General features: G+C 44.2%; 1 protein-coding gene and 1 long non-coding RNA gene across 4 annotated transcripts in view; one reads left to right on the top strand and one right to left on the bottom strand.

Annotated features, from left to right (window-relative positions):
* The window catches only part of LOC147197495 (uncharacterized), a 32,137-nt gene extending 18,137 nt beyond the window's left edge, over positions 1 to 14,000 (top strand). The window contains exons 3-6 of one of the 3 annotated variants that reach the window (XR_015102449.1): positions 530 to 618; positions 11,401 to 11,612; positions 11,700 to 11,802; positions 13,834 to 14,000. This is a non-coding gene — a long non-coding RNA (uncharacterized LOC147197495). Of the gene's footprint in view, positions 1 to 529; positions 619 to 11,400; positions 11,613 to 11,699; positions 11,803 to 11,877; positions 12,117 to 13,833 lie in introns of those variants that run through there. The other 2 variants (XR_015102448.1, XR_015102447.1) reach the window with 2 other exon arrangements.
* hic1 (hypermethylated in cancer 1) lies at positions 6,602 to 17,227 on the bottom strand. Its single transcript, XM_086125373.1, has 2 exons — positions 16,831 to 17,227; positions 6,602 to 11,217 (listed from the first exon to the last, which is right to left on the bottom strand). Exons 1-2 carry the CDS (start codon positions 16,880 to 16,882, stop codon positions 8,996 to 8,998), a joined length of 2,274 nt encoding a protein of 757 aa, XP_085981499.1. The 5' UTR covers positions 16,883 to 17,227; the 3' UTR covers positions 6,602 to 8,995.
* Positions 17,228 to 17,470: the final 243 nt, after the last annotated feature.

Here is a 17,470-nt window from a genome sequence, read left to right as displayed (position 1 = left end):
GTGCTTTTAAGTGCGGTCCAGATGTTGACATAAAAAGCTGAAATGACAAAGCCATAGATTGGTTAGGATGATCTGATTTATGACAGATTCATGCGTGCATCACACTTGGGTCTGTCGAATTTTGTGAAGCGGTCGTCATGAGCGCTTGGAAGACTGCAAATCCAATCGCAACTCTTAAGTGAAGTCGCTAAACTGACTTTCAATTCATGGTTCATTTGGCTATATCTTAGCATAAGCTAAAACTACGAGAACAAACATTTATAAGGCTGATATCTGTCTGATATTTATTGTAAGACAGATTACTTTAATCTTAATAAAACTTTTAAAAAAATACTTGAAAATAGACATTGGGAAGAAAAAAAGCTCACTTTTTTTGCAGTCACACTATTGGGGGAGGTTCAGATGGGGGAATTGCAATGAGATGATAGTTCAAAATCATTCAGCCCTAATTAAAGCACCAAAAAAAAGCTGTGTTCTCCTGTTAATAGATTCCATTGACATCAAAACTGCACTTTTGCTTCTCATCCAGTTGCACCAAAGCTTCACAGTTGTGAGGGCGAGCTGACATGATGGATGAGCACCAGCAAGTCTGACAATGAGCGGCATCATTTCCTGAAGGTAATCACACTTTCAGCTTCACCAAACAGAAAAAGAAACAGCAGGCGAGGCAAGACGCTATTCCCCCATTCCCCTCCCCGCTCTCTTCTCTTTCTTACAGTTTGGTTTCTGGCTTTGCTTCTTTTTCCCCTTGTTCCCTTCATCTGGGCGCATGACTTGGCTGCTGTGCACCCGGAGGGCCCTGGCGCAATTGTGCAATTTCATACATGTTTACTTTGCTGGCATCTTTCTGAGCAGTATTCATTTCCTCTGGTTTTAATCTCGGTTTTCTTGGCGGTGGCGGGGGGAGGGTGGTAAAGGAGAGGGGGAGGGGGTTTAACCATCATGCAGTGGAGGTCAACGCATGTGGTGGCGGGGTTCATTTTAGAAATCGATCAGGGCTTAGTGAAAAAGAAAGTAGCCCTCGGTGTAAACATTTAGACAAGTGTCTTCTTCAGCATGAGAAACAGCTGGAAGTAAGTGGATCGGGGGGGTTGAGCAAGATTTAAGGAGGGAGTCAGAGCTAGTGGAGAGGCAAACGTGGGACATGTCAGAAAAGGAGCGCAACGCAAGGCAAGTTTTGAGCATTGGCCCAAAAAATTTGAATGCGTGAGCTATTCTGAAAACAATCTGTTCAAGCTGTACAATTGGCCCCATTTATGTATGTGTGTGTGTGCGAAGTGGTCTTCATCACCAGTTGGGGACAAAAAGTCTTGTGACATGGGTCACGTCACGGGGAGCAAAGATCACGGAAAACCCACAAAATGTGAACGTAAGGGCTATTCTGAAGCAGTCTGCTAAAGTTGGACAATTGGCACCATTTGTGTATGTGTGTACTGGTCATTTTGATTATATGGGGACTAAAGTCAGCTGATAAAGTTACATCAAGGCGGCGTTTTAGAGCATGGGAACCAAAAATCAGGGGATAATAATAATGGGGAAAAAAAGCTATTTTGAAGTCATCTGTGCTGTCCGACCAAAACTTAGTAAAAATTTAAAATATGGAAGAATGAACTACTCTGAAGACATCTGTTACGTTTTTAGAAATTTACCCATTGTGCACGTGTACGTCTACTCGTCTTTGTCAGTATTTGGGGACAAAAAGTCAGTTTACACAGTCACATCATGGGGACCAAAAATAGGGAAAGGTCAAAATACGGAGGCATAAGCTGTTAGGTAATTTTACTTTTTACACTTGGCCCTGAAAATTGTTACTGCACACCGTCATGAGTCTCGATTGCTATTTTGGGGACAAAAAGGTAACATCACGGAGACCAAAATCAGGGAAGTCTCAAAATGCGAAAGCATGCGCTATTATAAAGTAATCTGTTTTGAGAATTGGCCCAGACTTAAGTTTCATTTTCTATAATTCGGCTAAAGCTATTCTGAAGAGTATTAGAAATCAGCCGAGTCGTGTATGTGTGCATGTGTGTTGGTCATCCTCACGATCTGGGGACAAAAACTGTACATGGTCCCATCATTGGGACTAAAAATCAAGGTGAGCCAAAAACACAAATGCATGAGCTATTAGAAGGAATGTGTTCCATTTTTAGAACTGACCCAGACTAATAAAGTTGGTTTAGTTATGTATTTTAGCCTGGCAACCAAAAATCTGACAAAGCTCCAGAAGTGAATGCGTTTTTAGAAATGGCCTGGACAAAATTCAAATGAGTTTCAGTGTGGGGGACCACAAATTTGGGAAAAGTACAAATATGAATGCTTGGGCTTTGTTTAAGTTTATTAGAATAAGCCAAGTCATGTAAGTGTGTGTGTGTAGTGGTCATAATCATTATGTGGGGACAAGAAAAAAAGTCACTTTGTGAGCATTGAGACCAATGAAGGAAAGCTCAGAATAGGACAGCATTACGGGAATGAAGTTTGTGGTCGTCAAAGTGAAATCAAATTTAGGCAGGGGTCACTCACCTGAGTGACAGCTAATTTTTCACTTGGAGCAGATGAAACGAGGAATAAAAGCATCACATACACTGATGTCAATGTGAAGCAGCTGCTCAGAATGAAGGCAAGTAATTGGGGCGGGCGGGACCCTTGGGGGGGGGGGGGGGGGGGGCAGAGGTGCACAAAGACAGCGCACGCGGATGACCACGCTGCTTACATCAGCGACAATGCTCACTTCAAGCAGCGGCGTGCGCAATCACGCAAGGAAAAAGTCCATTCTTAGCTCCAGGGATGAAAATGGACCGTTTTTCTCTGTAATTTGGCAGTTCATAAAAAAAGGAAATAGGCAGTGGACAATGGTGGCTTTTGGCACCTATGATTATCCACACTAAAAGGCAATGATGCACAGCCAGCACGTGAATCCATAAAACTGAATAGACAGTCGGAGATATTTCTTTTTTAAGTAATGTCGGGTTAGTACTTCTCCCCTTTGGATGCGGCTAAAATTATTATTCTTATGTTTTGTTTTGTTTTTCTTTCCCAAAGTTGGTAGGAAGCTTTAAAAGCCACCATCCATCTTAGGCCGCTGGAACTCATCCAGACTGTCTTCTTTTTTCCATATATTATTTCCATACTGTTAGTGTTATAAAAGTTATGGGTCTCACACTGACATTTAAAAAGGAAAGAAATGGCAAAAGAAATCAAACATCAGCATATAAAAATTTAGTTAACCCACTGCGAAGGCTTTTATTTGGCTCTGCTTCGTTAATGGAATTTCATAAAAGCCTTATTTATCACCTTCAAAACTGCTAAACTACGCTGGAGGCTAACAAAGCTTTTCTGTGCCAAATAAATGTGCGCGCACACACACACACACACACACACACGATATGGATGTGTGTGCTTTTATCTGACTGACCAATCAGATGCAACCTTCAACAGTTGCAAACAGTTGCAAAGATGTTCACCAGCCATTCCCAAACAGTCTTAATGGTTGCAAACAGTTTTTTTTGTTTGTTTTTTTTCGTGTCGCCATCAAATTTTTGAACATGCTCAAAAATTTGCCGGTGACAAGAAAAACTGTGTGAAAGCATTAAAATTGCCGGCCAACGTCTTTGACCACCCTGAACGAACCCGAGCCCAAAAAAAAAACCTACATTCGCCATGTGCGCACACACTTTCAAAACTTCGCCGCTCGGTGAAATATGACCTTAAATGCGCATCGCCATCCAGTCGGCGAACAGTATCTACCTCCGGACTTTACCAATACCAAATAATCCTCCAAAGTGCTTTGTTTGGCAATCGTTTTGTTTTCCCGGTGAACTCTGCCTAGCAGGACGCAGAATATGTGATGTTGGGTAAAGGAAAGAATTTGAGTAATGTTGCTACAATCTGTTCAATAGCTAATTCACTTTTTATTGGTGAAGTTCATTTTGTTCTTTTTTTTTGCATTGGTTTGTGGGGCAGGATTGACTGAGCCCTATGAACTCTGCCTCGCAACAAGCGACAAATATGAGCGAATGTCATTTGCGGACTCCAGATGATCTATGTTGCGATTCTCAAAAGTTATTGCAGTTGTGAAGTGTTATAATGAATAAATAATGATTTGTGTAGTCTGTGCGGTTTGTAACATTGCCTTCGGAAGATATTTTTGTAATAAGCATCCTGCAGTTTTCTTGGTGTGTAGCCTACCTAAATGCTTGCTACTCAACCAATTCTGCCCCCGCCCCAACCCCCGCTCTTAACGATAAATCCACAACATCCTCACCACAAAGCGCTTGAACGCCTTCCAATGCATTCGACCGTATCACCGTGACTCCAAGCAGAGGTTTATTCCCAACCGAGCAAAGTGGGGAAGGAAAAGCCAAGATAATGACTTGTTTTGTGAATGGAGCATTTTAGAGATTCACGCGGGCTTTTCATAGGCAGACAATGGCTCAGGCTCCACCCCGCTTGCACTCGCCCCGATTCCTCTCCCTCTACTATCTGCATCGACACATCCTGCGCCACGGGCAAAAGTTCACTTCCTGCTCCTCGGCTCGTCTCCTTCGCGCCCAGCTTTATTGCCAGGATGTGAATTAGGCCCTGCTCCGCATGCTCCGATGGCATAAACAGACAAGCAAACACTTCCGGCCCACTGACTCCTATAGGTTATCAACATCAGCGCCTCGCTCACTCGCATGTTCCCGGACAATTCTTCAACGAGTCAACTGCGAAATTGTTTTTATAAGGTAGCCTTTTGGGGATTATTGACTGATTGCAGAAGCAAAATATACAAGCAAAAAAAGTTGTCCTCAGTCAGACAAAACCCATTCAGGGAAGGCGTATTTTTTTCCTCCAGTTATCATTAGCTAATTAAAAAAAAAAAAAGGGGTTGTATTATAAGTACAGTATAATTATTTCAATTAAGGGCTATTGCGTTTTATGTATTCTGGGGCGAAAAATGGGAAGACTTTCCGATACCGCAAATGTTATTCACAATATTTTGGGGTGTTATGATCATATGTAATATAGAGAATATATACCCACCCACACCATCGAGGAACATCGACAGGTGGACCAAACAAAAAGACGTTTAATTATGGGGGCCTAAATCGTGATACAGTATATAAATAAAGTTGAGGGTATTTTTTTTGTTTGTTGTGGGACCATGGGAACAAGGTGTCATCATAGAAAAACCTTAGTCAAAGCTAAAGCATGTCCCACCCTCCTCCACACGCATACACATACACACAACACGCACGCCCGGACACAAGCACACAAACACACACACACACACACACTTAGTATAAGCACATTGTAAATTAATAAAAGTGGGAATCTGTGGACAAAGAAGTTTTTTTTTTCCATTTAGCTGTGCAAAGTTATCTAAGCAGGTATTGCATCCAACCATCCATTTTCCGATCCACTGGAGCCTATCCCAGCCGTCTTCGGGCAGTAGGGGGGAACACCCTGAACCGGTTCCCAGCCAATCTCAGGGCACACACAGACGAACAACCATCCACGCCCACACTCACACGTAGGAACTAAATTTAGAGTGTTCAATCAGCCTGCCGTGTATGTTTTTGGAATGTGGGAGGAAACGGGAGTACCCGGAGAAAACCCATGCAGGCCCGAGGGGAACATGCATTGTCTACAATTGATGGTACAAATTAATGTTTACTTTTTACTGTTACAGTGAGCACATTTTAGAATCTATATTTTGTCATCTTCACATAAAGAAAACATAGGACTACTTCTTAAGCACGGAATGTGAGTACTTTTACCACCTCTGATTCTGGTTTTCATATGGGGACCCAGTGGGAGACCGATAGCAGTCTAAGGAAAACCTCATAATTGAGGTTTTTCAGCACATGCGGTTTATTTTTCTGTCAGTATGTACATTTGAGTGTGTGTGTGTGTGTGTGTTGGAGCTTCTCCTTAAAAAAAGGGGTTATCTGACTCTTCCTCTTACTGCTTAGGTTTGGTGCTACAGAGGAAAGTGTGTTATTTTAACGAGGGGGGCACATTTTCATTAAAACGAGTGAATAAGCTGCTGAAATTCCCACACACTCATAACGCATATCAGAAAATAACCCCCCCCCCAAAAAAAGAAAAACTTGTCCTCTGTGTGTGTGTGTGTGTGTGTGTGTGTGTGTGTGCGTGCTATATAAATGGGTGTATGTGTGTTGCCTCAAGCTCTTGAACACTGTGTCAAACGGGCTGTGAAAAGTCCCTGGAAGCTCCACTCTGAACCCAAACAACATCAACATGGCATGGCGCTCAGCCCCGAGTGCGGTTCTGATGTTCACAGACAGCCCGTGAAGACAGCCACCGACTGGGGCAGACCCGTCGACGCCTCTTTTTTTTTTTTTTTTTTTTAAAGGACAACACAATGGAAAGTGTACGCCACATCGTAATAATCATAACAATAAAAAAGCAGTATCAAATGTCATCACTCTGCTGTAAAACTCTTAACGTATAAACAGACAATAACCACAGGTTTAAAAACAGAACAACTGCGTGTTGTTATGTGTGCATGTGTCTTGTGTGTGTGGTCCTGAGGTAAGCACCAGTTTTCATGTGCATTGCTTTGGTTGGACAAGAAAAAGTGACAGGAAACAACAGATTTGCTATTGGACATATACTGTATTACACAAATGAAGCCCCTTAAGGCAGGGGTGGGGGAACACATGCATGCGGATGGAATATAAAAACAAATACAAAACCTCAGAGGAATTGTTATAAAAAGCCCCAAAACATTTAACCCACATATTTCAAAAAGTTCCCCACTGCTGCCTTAAAACGACTGTTACATCAAAATACAGAATACAGATAAAAATCCCAAAATGTAAGGCACATTTTATTTATTTTTTTGTGGGTGGGAGGGGGGCGGGGTAGCTTTTTCAGATAAAAGTCATTCGGTCCATCACAGTGTGTTTATGGCTTAAAAGTCTTCACATTCACCCTCTGAGGTTGACGTTGGCACGATAGTGGTCAGACGATCTGAATTAAGGACTCGTGAAAGAAAAAGGGAAGCAAAAGCAAAAAGTCTGCAGGATATTCTTTGGGATAAAAGCATTTTGAATGTAATAAGAATAAGTGCCTTCAAACCCGCAAACTTCAAGTGCTCTTTTATTTTCCGACTGCCACTCATCCCCCCATGCAAAAAACGCTTTTCATCATTGTTTTTTGGGGGGGGGGGGGTTGTGGCTTTGGTATCAGCATGGGGACAAAAGGGAGGAGCGGTAGGGAGGTAATTCGAGGCTTCAGATGTTAGTAAGTCGCGCTGAGGGGATGGCAGCCATGAAATGGGGACGTGGTGTGCGCAAATTGTCCTGGAGAAAGCGAGATTTCACAGGGATTACTGGCGCCCAACAGCTGGGCCGGCCTACAACCGGGGGGGCCTCGTGCACGCATCGCTGACAGATTAGCAGCTTCGCTAAGTGTGTGTGAAATAGAGTGGGGAGGGGCGGGGAGATAAGGCGCGTGTGTGCTTAACACTCACGTTGGCATGTCAACGGTAGCTGGGCTTCACTGACGTGACAGCGGGACTGGGGTCAAATCCCTGATTGGCGATGTGCGATTAATCAACTTGAATGGAGCGATTAGTCCGAGGGCGACACCCTCGTTGACGGACAGGTATTTTTGTGTTGCCAGCCGATTAAAGGGCATGTATAAAAACAGACAACCATTCACAGTCGCTAATCAATGGCATAGCAATAAGTTTTTCAGTGGTGTGGCTACAGTGATATGCACACATGTGCATACATTCTTGTCAGGCTCTGTAACTGAGAAGTCATTGTTTGTCATACCATCCACAGTCCGGGTTTCATGATATAAACTTATAAACTGCACAAATGTAGAGAATCCTGCCCAACACACTCAGAATCCAAGCAGGGAAAAGTTATGTTTTGATGCGCTTAATTGACTAGGTCATGCCATTTTCTTTGCCGTTGCTATGCTTTTGCGTACTACCTCATAGTGATCTTGTATGTCATGCTCTGAATCACAAGCTAACAGCAATAAGAGTGAGCAAGTGTCATCACAGCCCATTTTGCATACCGCGATCGATGGCTCGTTCATTCAAATCATTTATTTAAAAAAAAAAAAAAAAAAAACAAGGAGACAAATGTCTCTTAATTCTTCACAATTCTGAGCGTTACTTTTCACTTTCAGGTTTGCTGTCAGTTTAATACACGTGTGCATTTTATTTCATGAAACCTGACGGTGGATCGCATGATAAACAATTGACTTCTCATCCATGTTGGTTGTTTGGTATGTTGGAAAAGTAATGATTTTGAGTGTCGTTGACAGTCGGGATGTAATGTAACCAAAGATCAATTGTAAGTCTAATCTTTAAAATATGCAATTAATATAAATGTATTGTGTCAGCTTTAAGGAATCTAAGAAAAGTGCACCTGTGTGAAAATGGCAGGAAAATCACAGATACCAAAATCTTCCTCTTGATGTGGGGGGTGCCAGAGAGTGAGCGCCGGGCACCAGCTAGCTCCGCCCCTGACCCTAACTCCAAACCACATTCACACAGTCAGCGAGCGGGAACATGCGAGTGTACCACTATGCCATCAGTGACTCCAGAGTAGAAAATTCAAAAAAGAAAAACTCCCAATGTTCTAAAAGCCCAGATGATCTGGACACAAACCCTGAATCTTGTCCATTTTGCTTCTCATAACACAGGTTTAAGGGTTGAAGCTTCTCTTTGGATTTCATCATAATAGAAAAAATAAATAAGCATTTTCAGATTTTTTTTTATGCTTTGGCTCAATGGCTGGAATTGTTTTTGGTGGTATTTTTTTTTTGCATACACACACATAAATACTGCTCTCAAGCAAGTGTCCCTTGGTCACAGGATAGATAGCACAGTGCTCCTTCCGGTAGGAGGCTTCAAAGATTAGACGCATAGAAAGGCACTTACAGTCGCCACAGTCTGAGGTGCGGAGGGGTTATTTACTTGAGGTGAACGGCATCAGAATACTGCGTGTGGCTGTGGTGATCGGATGTCTTAGCTGGGCGAGTAGCGGTCAATGGTGCGGGCCTCGGAGAGGGCCTGCTGGGCTGGGGGGGGCAGGGCGTGGCACAGGATGTCCATCTTGTCGTGGCCCAGCGCCCCCAGGTGCTCCGACGCCAGTTTGGAAAGCGGGTAGAGACTCTCCATGACCTTCGCGTCGGCCACCAGCTGCTGCTGCGCCTGGAGGAGGAGCTCGTTGGCCTTCTCCTGCTTGAGCCCCAGATGTTCAGCCGTGTACTTGCTCAGGGGGTAGATGCCCTCGGCAAAGTCCAGCTTCAGCTTGCCTTCGGCGGTCAGGCCGCCGGCCGCGCCCCCGCCGCTGTGCATCTTCATGTGACTGATCAGGTTGCGCTGTTGGGCGAACTTTCCGCCGCAAACTTGGCACTCGTATGGCTTCTCCCCAGAGTGGATGCGCATGTGCTCGGTGAGGCGGTACTGGCGAGTGAAGCGCATGCCGCAAGAGTCGCAGGCGAAGGGCTTGAGGCCCAGGTGGCTGCGCATGTGGCGCGTCATGGTGCCGCGTTGCGTGAACTTCTTGCCGCAGATGCTGCACGGGTAGGGCCGGGTGAGCCAGTGGGTCTTTTCGTGCTGCCGCAGAGTCGCCGGATCCTTGTAGGACTTATCGCAGGAAGAGCAGCGGTACGGGCGGATCATCTCCCCGATGGTCCCCGGAGCCAAAACCTGGTTGGACTTTGTCTCCAGATGGGAGAGACTGCTCAGGGCGGCGCCGCCGCTCAAGCTGCCGTAGCCGTTGGTGCTGCTGCTGATATTCTTGCCGCTGTTGCCGTTTCCCAGCTCGCCGCCCGAGTTGCCGTAAAGCTCCTCCTCCGTGTGGGTCTCCACGTGCGCGTTGAGCTGCTCTGAGCTCGGGAAGCCCTTGTCGCAGGGGATGCACACGTACAGATTGTCCCCGTAACTCTCCGGCTCGTACGGAACATGGAACCTCCCCATGGGTCCGGAAGGCGACGGGCGACCCTCGCTACTGCCCGTCTCCTCGGTGCCAGAGCCACTCTTGTCGTCCGGCCCCTCGCTTTCCTCCTTGTGGTGGTTGTGCCGCCGTTCTCCGTTTTCGCCCCCTTCCTCCTCATCCTCGTCTTCATCCTCGTCCTCAGCCTCGGCCGCGTACGGCAGCGGCTCGTGTTTCACCCAGCGGTAGATGTTGCCTACTTCTCTTCCGGCCTCCCCGACTTCCGTGAGGGTGTCCGGGCTCGGCGGGCACGGGAAGCGGTCGGTGCCCTGTGATCCCGAGCGATGGAGGTGGGGCAGGTGGGGGCCGAGCGGTTGGTTGTGTGGAAACGGCGGTGGAGTGAGAGTACTCGTCTGATCCGCCGTCTCCATTTTTTCGGAAGGGAAGGCCCTGCCGTTGGCTCCCTGCGTGGGACTGGCGTGGCCGCTCGGGGTCCCGTCTCGCTCCTCGTCGTTGTGTGTGCTGACCACATGGGACTGGGATGGGGTGTGCTGAGATTGAGAGTTGGGACTCTTCTTGGAGAGGTCCAGGCCATAGTTTGGGGAGCAGTTCCTCTCCGGAAGCGCCGAACGTAGGCCAAGCTGAGCTGGCAGCACCGACTGAATGGACGGAAAGGCCTGGGGGCCTTGGGTGGAGGTGGGGGCGTACAGCTCGCCGGTATGGATGGCGAGCCGATGGGGAACCAGCTCCTCCAACGGCGGAGGCCGGGGCGTGTGGCTGTTCATCATCCCCCCGGGAGGACACGGCTGGATGACAGGAGTGGAAACCCTGTAGCGGCCTCCGCCACCGAGCCCCATGCCGCCCATCTTTGCGTAAGGCAGGAAGGCGGGAGTGGCGCGAGTTTGGTACTTGCCATTTCTTTTAAGTTTCTTTTTGCACAGAGCTACCAAGTCAAGCAGCTGCAGGTAGCTTGCCGCAGCCAAAACGGCACCCAGGTTGGGCTCGGTGGGAGAAGCAGGGTCCCCCTCGGTGAGGCGGCCCGTGTAGATGTAGTCCAGAATGACCCGGAAGACCCCGGGACTCACCATCTCATGGTCAAGGTTGATGAGATTGTCGTGAACCACCAAGGACTTCAAGTAGAGGCTGCTGGCCGCCAGAATGTTCTTGTGTGCCCGGAAGAGGGCGTTCTGCACCACAATGATGACATCACAAAGGAATCCTTTGGTGCGCTGGCTGTTGAGCTGCAGGAGGAGATCCCGAGCGTGACTTGGTACTTCCATGGCATCCAGCATCGTCTTCAGTCCGCCACCTACAGACGAACAGAGAGCAGTGAGAGGTCATGTTGAAGAATTACATGGAGTAAGAACACCCCTAGACCAGTTAATCGCAGGGCACATATCATCAAACCAGCATTCAGACTCACTTTTACAACAATTGACAGTTTTTTTGAGTATTCAGTTAACCAGTCATGTGTGTTTCTGGAATGTGGCAGGAAACCGTGATTCGAACAGAAACCCGCTGAACTGTGGTGGTGCTAACCAAAAATCTTCTGCTGACACCGGTAACGTGCTGGAACCAAAATCAAACACAAGAACGGAGATACTGAGCCTGGAGGTCCTCGATCGGATCCCAATGGCATGGGCAGAAATATTCACATTTTCACTTGTCAGCGGACCGGCCACATGTCACAACACAAGAGACAAAGTGAGTCACAAAGCTGCATTCATGTATGAAAGTAATTAATCTGCGGTCCCGCTAAATTCACTGGTGGGATTGTTCGACATATGTCAGCGGTCGTGTCAATTGTGCAGCAGAACAAGCAGGCTGCGGCGCAACAGTGTGAGAAGCGCATACCAGAGAGGGGCTCACAGAAAGTCGAGGGGAAGCGAAAAAGGTGAGCACCGCTGCTGCGTTTCTCATCATGAGAAAAAAAAAACTCAGGTCCCTCATGCGTTCGCTTCCTCTGCAGCAGGCGAAATGTGAGAGAGCCGTCAAGAGGCAGAGAACACCCAACCCCCCCCCAAAAAAAAAAGAATTGAGGCTGCAAATGGTTTTGTGCAGAGATTTGAACAAACTGGACGTGATGAAGGTTTCACAAGTGTGATGAAGCGCACGTAGACTAACGGTTCGAAAAAATGATACGCACAAGGGAAATAAAGGTCGAATTTGCCATTGGTTACATCATGCCGACTCTGTTCGACATGACAAAATGTGTGTGTGTATACTGTATATATCTATAAATAAATATATACACACATTATATATGAGAGAGAGAGAGAGAAATAAACTGAACATATGAATGTTTTACAATAATTTGACCCATTGTATTTTATTTGTTTAGCTTTACAACAGAGTCAAAAATGGACAAATATCAGTTGCTTTTCTGGGAAGGGAAATGTTTAAATGTCATTCCCTTTGCCTTATGTTGTAAGATGTCAAACAAAAATAAATAAAAATCCAAAATAAAAATTATTAAATTGACAAAAAATAGGTTGATTTTTAACTACCGGTAATTTGAAAGAGCTAAAACCGTCTGATTAATTGGTCAGGCCCTACTTCTAGGGGAAGTCAAGTCAAACATTTTCTTTCAAATAATATGTCCTATGCGGCCCCACTAGTCGAAACATGGTATTCTGATTAATATTTCGTTTGTGGAATATGAATTGAGCCGCAAAATCCACCCGCTTTTATACATCTCAGGGGGCGGCCATTTTGCACTTGCTCTCGACTGAAAATGACATCACAGCTGCTCATGGCTCAGGTAACCTCCAATCACAGCTCGCAGCTGTTTTCTGGGTTTCTTAAATCATGTGACGTTAGTAGGCTGAGCCCTTCTCACTGTGATGTCATTTTCATTGCTAGCAAGTGCCAATTAAAGGCAAAATGGCCGCCCCCTGAGACTGATAAAAATTGGTGGCTTAATAAATATCTCACATACACAAGATTAACGTGAATACTTATTTAGACTTGTAAGGGGGCATAAAACATTATTGTCAAGAAATTTTCTGACTGGACTTGCCCTTTAAAACGTCATTTGCGATTTGTGTTCTTTCACTGTTTGCATTTTCTAGTTAAGTTCTCATCAGGAAACTGGGCGTTATCTACATATACCGGTAACCACAACAGCAATTGTGGTCTTTTCCACTCTACTATAGAAGAAACCCAAAACGCATAGAATCTACTGTTAATTTACGTTAGATGGAGCAAAGCTTCACGCTGTTTCAGTCCCCGGGGATCCAATGCACACACGCAAACATTCCCGCACGCTCAAAGATCACCACTCCTCTCCTCCATCAGGCCTAAAGTAAACTACATCACGCATGAAACATGACATCTCGTTCCAGCAGAGGCATCTGAGGACAGTTTACAATACAAAGTGATCCTTGTGGGACTTTTTCTATGGCTGATGGGAGCACGAGCAAGTCGATAAATAAATATCACTTCACATTCTTCCTTGCGGTGGGACAGAAAGTGAAGAGTTAGCCCCTAAAAAGTTACACAAAGCTCTGGTTTTGCAGCATGGTTCTGATTATGTTGATTGTTTAGCATCACAAGAGGGGGAGGAGCGCAAATAAAAAGTAATTTGCAGTCACAATAAACATAAAAGGCTAAGAAAATATTTTTGTGAAGGGGGGGGGGGGGGGATCAGCTTCAATTAAAAGTAATGACGTGGTTGCCAGACAATAAATATGAAAAACTAAGAGTAAAATAAAGGAGAAATTACCATTTAGAAATGTGTTTTAGTATTTAATTGTATAACATGAATCAAATGTGCATTTCTAAACTTTACATATCATAAAATAGGACAAGGAACCATTTCAGCTGGGGTGAAAAAAAAATGGGTGAAAGGAACTAATTTGACATCACGCTCTATCCTTTCCCAAGCTGTCATTTTGATCGTTTCCACTTCTGCTTTCCATTACAGGGCCATCATATTTGAACATAAATTTTCAGCCGCGATCGCATCAAACCCAAGTGAGCCCAGCTTACCCCTTTGGTGAACTCTGACAGTGAAGTGACGACACACGGCGGCCGAAGCCCTTACTGCCTGTGCAAAAAAACTTCCTTCAAATGTTTTTTTCTTCCAAATATTAAAGCATCCTGAATGTGCCCATCACATGAATAATTAGTTTAAAAGAATACAAAATTACCAAATGAAATGCACAAGGAGCACATTTAACACTGTAAATGTTCCTTTGGAACGTGTTCGCTTCACCTAAAGTGCAATGTAGTGTATTCAAAAAATAAAAATAAAAAGTAGGTGAACTCAAATCTTTAAGGCAACATAACCTAGGGTGGGCAATTCAACTCCGTGTTTTAAGGTTTCCTGTGGTTAAAACTGGCTCTCTCATTTTCAACGAGTAAAGATGAGTTTTCAGAACTAATTTCCCCTTGTATTGTGCCCCAATTTAAAGCTAGAAGTTAAAAAACAACTCAGCAAATTGTTTTGGAGCAAACAAGTTGTTGCTCTAACTTACACTGTTGCCATATATATATATGCTGTATATCAAAAATGTATAGTTTAAAGTTGTTCCAACTGAAATTACTGTTTTTAGTCACAGACAAATACAAGTTGTGTGTTTTTTTACAGTGCGATGTGTTTAAACCGATACCGCCGTGCTTCATTTGACAAAAGAAAAGTGTACTTTTACTGTGTAACATAACAGCAGTCTGCACAAGGAGCCGCCAATTCTACCGCCCCCTCCCTCCGCCCCCCCCCCTGCTCGTTTCAAACAGTACCGAAAGGTGAAAAGGTCACGCTTCAGTCATATCAGCAAAGCGCATCACATTCAACTTCCTGTCTGATTGCATCAAGAAAAAAAAAATATCCTCACACTATCTTAGAAAACGGTGACAAAATAGTGATGGGAACCCGGTTAGGTAACATAGTCACAATAGCATCAGATTGTCTCCCCTAACAAAATGTCATTTTAAAACACGTTTTCATAGGAGCATGGGGCCTAATTTCTCTTCACACAAGCTACACGTGAATCCCGAATTGCCACACGTCTTTTTCACTCCCGAAAAGAGTAACGGCAACCCCATACTGTACTCGTGTACTAATGAGACGTGTCAACAGTGCATAGAGGGACGCTGACAAATAAAATCCCCAGCTGTCAGCGGGCAAGCCAGAAATTAAGAGGGACACTATGACAGGAAAATCACAATCCAGCTAACTATTCTGAAAACACACACACACACTGGCATATTAGTCAGAAACCAGAAAAGCAACAGAAAAAAAAAGCTCAAATGAAGTGGCATATGTATGCTATAAAACAGCAAAATACATTAATAAAGGCCAAATGTTGAACACGGTTGTTTTTATAGATTTTGTCAATTTGTGGATTCGTGTTCTACTTTGATATATATAAGCATGAGAAGATGGAAAAACGATTTGGACATATTTCACCACAACTGTAAAGCGTAAGCATACTTTCTTGTTTCTTTTTTTTCTGGTTTGTCCATTTAAGGGTTACTAAACAATTAGAAAGTCAAATGTTTTCTTGGCTTTTCCAAAAAAAAAAAAAAACACGAAATATGGGAAGACGTCATTTCTGCACTCGGATTGGCATGTGAGGGCATATTTTAAATGTTTTTTTTATGGCTTCCACATTTTATAATTACTGATAAAAATCATTTGCACATGTCATGTACTGTTCATTTCTGCACTATGTGTGACACACAAATGTTTTTCTCTATTTCAGGATACGTGGGATCACCTTTCATGCCCTTGTGTGTTCTTACAAAAATATGTGGGGGAAATTTTTATTTTATTTAAACTATTAACGACACACGATCACACACTTTTTTTATGATTTGCAACATCAAGTCCAACTTTAAAGTAAGGTCATTTCCAGTTCTCGCATGAGTTTGACATGGAAATGTGATTTCTTCAACTACAACTTGAACTTCTTCCTTCATACATTATTTGATAAAGATCACTTTTAATAATTGTCAACATCTACTTTTTGGGACAATTATGTGATGCAGCGTATGGGTGACACAGGATCACACGCTTGACCAATTTATGATTTTTACGCATCCTGCATTCAATTAGGGATGTCATCTACTTTAAAAAACACAAACTGTCTTGCAACTTACTGCATGGGTGAGCAGAAGTTTTGTTCTTCAATATTTTTTCTGCTTTCTACATTAATTAAAGGTTTCCTAATTGACAAAGATCACTTTAGACATATTTTCTAAAACCAAAACATGAAAATGGGGTAAACAATTGCATGAACGTTTATGACTGAAAGCTTTTTAAGATTAGTCTAATCAGACTTCAAAGAGTAAACGTGTAAATGTGGTGACAGTTGGTGGGACAAGCATGAACTTGGAAGATCCTTTTAAATACTCTGAAAAGCAAAAAAACGACAAACACGGAGACAGTTTTGTATGAGTAGCATGATCATGAACTTTTATGTTATCGTGTTGTTTGATGTAAATCCTTTAAGACATACCTTTGAAATCCAAATCGTTAGAAACGTGCCTCGCAACTGATGCATATTCAAAAGCAAAAGTCTGAAAATGTGGTTGGTAACAGCCGTGTTCGCTCGTGCACTTTTATGACATTGTTTTTTCCTCGTAATCTTTGAGGACTACAAATCAACAACGCTCATTTGAAACATACTTTTAAAGGCAAAAACGTGCTAACCGTTACATAAGAGTGGCTTGACTTTGATGACGATGTTTTTTTTCCTCTTTGCTATTTTCACTTAAAAAGGTTGCAAAACCATGAAAAGAGGGTGGGGAGGGGAGGATTCCGCCTATCTGCATTGAAGCAGGTTGAAACAGGTGGGGGGGAAATCGTAGAAAAATCGACGAGGAAAAAAAAAAAAGAACAATTGTGTTGTGTGAAAGCACGCCGGTTTTCAAAAATGCTTCTTTGAAAGGCTGGTGAATTGTAAGTGTCCTGTCTTACCTGCATGCCCGATGTCTGCTGCCATCCCATCCGAGTCTGCCTCAATGATCATGTCAGCAGGCTGCTGCAGTCATATCTGACGTCCCGAGTGCCAGCCTCCACTCAGCCATGCCAGCGTGCTTTTCACCAGCTCTTTTTTATCATTATTAATTGATACGAAGGCTCTCGTCAGCTAGCTTACGTCGGTCCTCCCACCCACTTTCTCTCTCTCTCTCTCTCTTTTCTGCCCCTCTCTCTCTTTTCTGCCCCTCCTCTCTTTTCTCATCCCCTCCTATCCATACCAAAAAAGCATCAGTTTCCTCCCGTTTTTTTCGCCCTTCTACTAATTTCCTCTGCTATTTTGGAGCGGCAATAACGCGCACTCGGAACGGCGGCGGTGATGATAATGGAGCCTCTGTGAGCTCGCCTCCAGTGTGATGTCAGTCTATAATGAAAAAAAAAAAGCAAGAAGGTAAAGCGGAGGGCAGGAACTTCGGCTGACCCCAACTTGAACTTCTCCACGCACATCGTCTTAAAGGCGCAGGCAGCTCGTGCTGCAGGGAGTGTGCCGCTCCTTTCCTTTACTCAGTGAGACATGGAAGAGCATTCAAATGCAGTTGATCAGCTTTCGTAAAATAAAATATCTCAACACAGTTGAACC

The sequence above is a fragment of the Hippocampus guttulatus genome, chromosome 12 (genome assembly GCF_054856545.1).
Source record: "Hippocampus guttulatus isolate MCC_2025c chromosome 12, RoL_Hgut_1.0, whole genome shotgun sequence".
Classification (NCBI taxonomy): domain Eukaryota; kingdom Metazoa; phylum Chordata; class Actinopteri; order Syngnathiformes; family Syngnathidae; genus Hippocampus; species Hippocampus guttulatus.
Note: the sequence above shows the minus strand (reverse complement) of the source record. Positions and strands in the feature narration are given on the sequence as shown.

Excerpts from the sequence above, each read along its gene's own strand:
- hic1 (XM_086125373.1), bottom strand. The coding sequence starts at position 16,882 with ATGATCATTGAGGCAGACTCGGATGGGATGGCAGCAGACATCGGGCAT. Across the intron at positions 11,218-16,830 it reads AGCAGACATCGGGCATGCAG|GTGGCGGACTGAAGACGATG; the intron begins GTAAGACAGGAC and ends GTTCGTCTGTAG.